Genomic DNA, 7,256 nt, shown 5'->3' with positions numbered 1-7,256 from the left:
TATATTACTATTTTTTATGAAGGTTAAAGTCATAAACTACTTTATAGTCCATTAAACTAGCTTTATTTTGAGTGCTAATAGCCATCTATACGTTACATAGTTCCTGAGATATAGATTTTTCAAAATAATTTACTAACTACTAATCTTTCAGTACATTTTTAAGAAATATTGCTTTTTAAAAAGCTATATCTCGAGAACTATTGGACGTAAATAGCTCTATTAGGGCAAATATTTCAGCAAATTTATCCTTCTTTAAATGATGTTCTTTTAAATTTTCTAGATTTATTGGTAGTTTTTAAGATATAAAGCTCTGAATGAAAAATTAATGTTTTTTAAGGTTTTGAAATAGCTGCCATTTATTATTCCCTCTACCTATACTTGGCAGACTCATCAGTTGTGACTAGTATTTATACATAGTTTTCATTAAAGTAATCAAAAATTGGGGTAAATAACTGCCTTTTTTTCTTCCCGGCTCTTGTACTATAAGAATTGTCTTATATTTTTAGGCTTAGAAACTCCTTAATTGACTATAAATTATCATTGTGAGGCCTGACCGTGTTATTCTCCAATATATGTCCTAAATATTTAACTGATTTCTGTGCTAAGTTACATTTCTGTAGTTTTAATTTGAATTCTGCTTGTTGAACAGCTTTCATCAATTTTTCTATGTGCTGTAAATGATCTTCAAAGGTTTTGGAAAATACTAAAATGTAATCTATATAATTCACACAACAGCCATGCAACTCTTGGCACCAAATTATATTTGCTATACTCTGAAAAACTGCTGGTGAAGTTTTGAGACCAAATGGTAAACATGTCCATTGAATATATCCATCTTGTGTGACAAAGGCAGTTTTATACCTGTCCTTTTCTCTTATAGAAAAAGTGCCCAGAAAGTGGAATTAATATCCAGAACAGAAAATCATTTACAGTTTTGTGTTTTAACAACAATATCTTCAGTCCTGGGAAATGGTTGTCATTCTGGTTTGAGAAGGTTGTTTAGCTCTCTGAAATCAATGCATAAGCGAGTTATCCGACCTTCCTCTTTTTTGTAAGATAAAGTTACAGGTGATGCAAATAGAGAATTTGATTCTTCAATTAGTCCACTTTTCAATAATTGTTTGATTTGTTCTTCAATTTCGTTTTGATCTTAAATAGAACACTTATAGTGCTTTTTTTGAGATGCATTTACTTTCTAACAATTTATATATATAAGTAAGATACCGAGTGCATCATTTCTCTCTCCCCCTTCGGGATTTTAGCAGGTTAGAATCACCTAGTGGGGAGAATCACCATCTGTACATCGGGAATGCTTTAATCTGGGAAAAGGTTAAAAGATTATGGCAATAGGAGAAAATCGGGGTAGACAGGTCATTTGTCTGATGTAAAATCATCATGGTGGATATGGTGCAGGACTCTGAGTGTCAGGAGGAAGTGATGCTCGCGTACCACCAAGGAAAAACAAATCATTGGGGGCTGGGCAAACTCTTCAGGCGTTAGGTAAGCGTTTAGGGACCTGCAAGATCTGTCTAAGTACCAAATTTGATAGGAACCCACCAAAAGCAAGGCAAGAGGAAACTCCCACCGCTGATACACCACTAAGTGATCTACTGGTTGACTTGGAGAGGGTACAGGTGGATAACTGTTATTGATATTTTCAGCAAGGCCACGATTGCATATCAAGTTTAGGACAGATCAGAAGAGGCTGTATTGGAAGCGTGTAGGACAGTTTCAATTTTATGGTGTTCCAGATGGCATTGCATCAGATAGAGTAAGGGAATTCGATAATGCCAACATTAAGGCGGGGATGAAAGCACTGGATATGATATGGTACCTCAGCATGCCTGGACATCCCAAGAGCAGGGGATACACCGAGCGGCTGCATAGTACACTCAGTGTCCATCTGAGGGTATATCAGATGGAGAAGGGATTGTAGCTGGACGCTGCAATGTCTAAAGCAATTGTGGCTTATAATCACTCTATTCACTCAGTTACAGGATTTTCACCATTCGAAATTCTTTTCGAATATTGTGTCCATCAACGGGACTGCAGAGCCACAACTGTGAATGAGGAGGATATAATTAATAAATAATGGAATAGAGCTGAAGAAATTGTGGGACAAGGTGCGAGGTAGGATAAAAACTGGATGGAGGATGGAGGAGATGACTTCACTCCTAACTTTGCCATTGGATGATAGCCATTTAGTATTGTCAATTAGCCGCTACCTCTTCAAATCTACCATCAAATCGAAATGGAACATGAAATCAGATTGCCTTGCTGGAGTCCCACTTGTCCATATGTTTTAATTTTAGTTCCGTTGGTGGTGTATACGGTGTATGCTTCCAGTATTGAATGTTTTTTAACATGTGTTACAACCAATAATGCTGCTCTGATGTCAATTAGAAAATATTGCCCGATTTCCAGTCTTTCATGAACAGGTGGTGTTGAGCTTTGGCGGAACTGTACGCCATTTCAGGTCCGCTTTCTAGTTTTCCGGAGTTTGCTTGTTCTGTGAATCCTAGGTACAGGGTCTGATGCATTTTTTTACTTTGTCTTTAAATTTATAAGGATAAAAGCAGAGCCAGTTCTGTTTTTAGATGAGCTCCTTTGTGCACTAGATGCTCTCGAACGTGAACATCTGTTATTAGAACGGCCTCCATGAATATTAATTGAAGCCAGTGCTGCTATCTACCCAGCCAACTGATTGACTTTTTCCTCTAATCATGTAGTTCTATCATGAGTTGCTACTACTCTCACTTCTTTTTTTTGTTGCTCAGAGGGTCAACTTTATCCTCCTTAAGTATTGCTGAACACTTACCGGTCATCCTTTGTGTATATGTTGGATATCATTTATGTCGATCTCGGTTGTAACATTGAATATTTTTGAACTGGTGATTACTATGATTCTGGAGCCTTGCCAATAGTGATTGGATGATGAGTCATTTGGACATTTGTAAAATATGTAAATGAATTGTTAGTTTTTTTAATATCAGGTTCCAATTTAACTTAATAAACCTCCAACTCTTAATTCAAAGGTTAACTGTATCAACATTTGATAAATTCTTCATTAATAAAGAAAAAAATGATAGTAGTGAATAATGTATATTCATTAGAATTTAGTGTATATCTGATAAGGTAAAAAATATTGTTGGTTCGAGTAAATTCTCCTCCTTGGTCAGGGAAAATTTGGAGAAAAAAAAAACCTTGAAAAGTCAGGGAATTTCTTCAAGCCATTTTGCTAGATACCCTGAATAATTATAGTTTTTATTTAATCATTTTCCACACGTTTTTGGTATTTATCGTGTTCTTTTGAAGTTTTACTCATATATTAATCTTGTCTTAAATTATAAACAATATCTAAACTTTGTTCACTACGCCATAATAAGAATTATACTAATGTGGAAAAGCCTATTATTGTAGTTTTGGAGTCATGGAGGGATGCATTAATTAAAAATCCTATATTATGTTTCGGGAACAAGCAGCATGTTCCAATTAGGGCCCTTTTTTTTTTCTAACATTACATAGCTTTTATGTGTTAAATAAGCATCTTTCAGTAGGTAGTGTATTTTATAGTAATAAGAATTAAATTACTTTATTACTAGTAATATTAGGTCTATTTGTTATTCATTAGTTGTTTCTTGGTAAATTAAATATAGTAGCATTTAAAAAAAAAATTATTTCAAACCCTATTAAGTCATACTTCAAGGATTATTAAAAAAAAAAAGTTGGTTATCGCAGGGCTTTTTAGTTTTAATCTTATAAAATATTATGTTTTTCTTGTCAATATTGATAAAATTTTGGTTTGAGCTATGTTGCTAAATACATTTTCGACTTATTCTTTACGTTATTTTGGCCATGAAAAATCATTGATGTGATGAAAATTGACAAATTTATAAAATTTTTACTTAAACTATGTTTCTATTTTTTCATAAATTAAAAAAAATAATATTTTAAAAAGTATTTAAGATAGCAAAATAAAATTTTACAGGGTTAATGAAGATGTGAAATGAAACAGATTAAAAAAAAAAGATCATGATATTCTGAAACCATGGGTTTCATGATCTAAATGATGTGGTATGGACTGACCCTCACTATATTCTTCAGACCTCCTACTTACTGACATAAATACTTCTTTTTTTTACCTGCTTGAACAATTTATTTGCAAGTGAAAAAGTTTCAAAAGATATTATTTTAGATATTGTGATTCCAATGTTAAAATGATAATAATTTATAAATGGGTGCTATCTTCACCAGAATTATAGATGTCCAACATTTTTTTAAGCTCACATTTGTCAGACGTTACAGATATCTCAATTATTAGATGAGTATACTGAATACCATGTTTCTCTTTGGTATAACTACAATTAAATTCATTTCCACCAGTAGAGTGTATCAAAGCTGTGTTTTCTTGTTAACAATAATCAGTTTTTTTGATGGATTATTTTGACTATTGTGTTTATATTAGACATAATAATCAGGATGCTGCTATTTTGATTGTTTTTAGTAGATATACTGGCATCTAGACCCAAATGTGTGCGTTGATCATTTTGTGAATAAATATGAAGTGTTGACCCACCTCCACCAAACAAGCCCTGACAATAGCCCACATGTATCAAGAGCTCTTGATACACATATCAAATAAAAAGAATATAAATTACTGTGTCCTGATTATTTCCTTTTACTAATAAAAATTTGTTTTGATTAATTAAATAATTTTGAAATTTCAGGGTCATGGTGAATATACTGAAATAGACGAAAAAGATTTTTTTGCTGCCTGTAAAAAGTCAACTGAAATAGTAATACATTTTTATAAAAGAGATGCGCCTCGATGCCAAATATTTGATCATCACTTAAAACTTATTGCTTCTAAACATCTTGAGGCTAGATTCCTGAAAATTAATGCTGAAAATGCTCCATTTTTAGCTGGTATGTCTTATGTTTTTAAAATGCAAATTAGGTGGTAGTCCTTGGTTGAGATTTAATAATTATCTCTACAATAAATATTATAATATGATTGTATTGACGTTTACATTATTGATATTAATTATTTTTGTTATTACATATGTTTAATTAATAATTACAGTATTAAATAATACAAATGCTTAATAACTTTATAGTTAGCTTACTATATTTGTTCATCTTGTTGTTGAATAAAATGCGTATCATGGCATCTTTACAAAATTAATAGTAACTGACTTGGTTGAAAATTGAGCCTGTATCACCCTGAACTGGTACTCTGGGAACCCAACATGTTCTATCACTGCTTCACTACACTGAGTAGCTGAACAAGACTAAACTGCTTGAGAAATTGCAAAACAAAGACCTACTAAATAAATGAAAAAATGCATACTTCTACTCAGTAAATGAAGGTTGAACGAATGCATATAATATTTTTGTGCTAGTTTATCTCTTTTAAGATTGTTGTCTGTATCCATTATCTGTGTTCACTTGAATTTGTAGGTTTGTCTCTCTTTTCTTTAATCAAATTTAGCTGTCAAAAGATATTATGAACAGTTCAAATTTGTACATCTACTGAAAAAGTAGCACATATTCTTTTCCATGGAACGTGTGAACATGTGAATAATGCTTTGCATGATTTTTATGTAAAATCTTGATTTAATAGAGAGAATATTTTATTTTTCTTTAAAACCTCTTCACATATTCAGTCTTAGAGTACTGCTCATGCCGTGAACATCTCTGTTGTATCTCTTTCTCTCTTCATATAGTTTCTAGCGAAAAGTTCAGAGAAAATCGATATAGATTCGCAATTCACATTAGGCTAAACCTAGTGAAATATTGTGGCCCTAGACACTCTAATTTTTCCGGAGAAAATACCAATAAAATAGTGAAGATAGAATATATTGGTTGCTGAGTACAGGTGGACTGGAGTGGGGATTTGTTTGGCCTAGCAATAATCTGTAAGTGGCTACGTAAACAAACTAGCTGTTACCGAGTTATTGTTATTATTATTTACGTCTTCTAGTCTTTTAAACTTCAGTCATTTTTATTTAATTATCAAGATGGTGATTTGTAAAAGCTGCAATAAATCAATTGCGAGAGAAGATAAATCAAAAATTTCATGTACCAACTGTCAACATATATATCATATTAAATGCATCAAAGTTGAAACCTCAGACCTAGATATTATTAAAAAATGGATTTGTGCGGAATGTGAATTAGGGTCTAGCGCTTTAAAAGGCAATGAACCCAGCTCAATGATTCATCTCTTAAAGGGCCTAATCAAAGAGGTTAAAGAAATGAAGGCTAAGCTTCTGGGCGTTGAAGAGCTGAAAGACATAAAAGACTCTTCAAAAGCAGGCGGAGCTATCCTTTGAAAACATGAAAAGACTACAGAAAATTGAAGCCCTCTTCGAGCAGTAGAAAAATAAAGTGGAGGAATTATCCGTCGAAAAAAAAAACCTCAAAGTTAAATTATTGGACCTAGAGGGTAGACTTAATCAGGCGGAACAAAATAATCTAAAAAACACTTTAGAAATTAGAGGCATCCCGGAGAAGCAGGGAGAGACCGTGATCGGAACGATTCTCAGTATTGGTGCAGGCCTAGGCGTGAAACTGTGTCCGGACGATCTGGACCACGTGGTACGGCTCAAATCTAAACAGGAAGGAGGCCCGGGGCTCTATTATAGTGAGATTCGTCCGTCAAACATTAAGAGATGAGCTGGTGCAGCGAAGAAGAAGGGATTTTTCCACTCGCCACTTAGGCTTGGATGAAAACGACGCGCACCGGATATACGTGAGCGAAGCAATGATGCCCGCCAACAAGCACCTCTACTGGTTAGCCAGGCAGAAGCAGAAAGTGGCGAAAATCAAGTTCGTTTGGTTCTGTGGCTGTAGAGTCAGGTGCAGTCAGTCCGATGGCTACCCAGTGGTCACCATAAGCAAGACCAGCGACTTAGACATCTTCAGTTGAACTCGGTATCCAAGTCACCACAATATTGTTTTCATTTTATTTTTTTGTATAGAAGATATACTTTTTTTTTTTTTAAACACTTCAATAATAGCACTTATAGAATTTTCTCTATTTGTATCTCCTCTTTTTTAAATTTTTTATTACTCAATCTTTATTGACTATTAAAAATGGAATATCGATATTTTATTTTTATAATTACATATTTATTTTGGTATTTTGGATCGTTGTAATATTGGTATGGAATAGAAGCAACAATATTCCGATATTATTTTATCGAAATATCGATATTTCCATATATAATATCTGAATTTTGTTGCTACTCATC

At 33.3% G+C, this 7,256-nt stretch overlaps 1 protein-coding gene across 1 annotated transcript in view; it reads left to right on the top strand.

Annotated features, from left to right (window-relative positions):
* Positions 1–7,256, top strand: part of LOC106690434 (thioredoxin domain-containing protein 9) — a gene marked incomplete at its 5' end in the record, with an annotated part of 34,705 nt that overhangs the window by 18,608 nt on the left and 8,841 nt on the right. The window contains 1 exon segment of the mRNA XM_067044968.1: positions 4,728–4,926. Within this exon segment, the coding sequence (XP_066901069.1) occupies positions 4,728–4,926 (199 nt within the window).

Source organism: Halyomorpha halys, unplaced genomic scaffold (assembly GCF_000696795.3).
Source record: "Halyomorpha halys isolate HHAL.00 unplaced genomic scaffold, Hhal_1.1 Scaffold1716.1, whole genome shotgun sequence".
NCBI lineage: Eukaryota > Metazoa > Arthropoda > Insecta > Hemiptera > Pentatomidae > Halyomorpha > Halyomorpha halys.
Note: the sequence above shows the minus strand (reverse complement) of the source record. Positions and strands in the feature narration are given on the sequence as shown.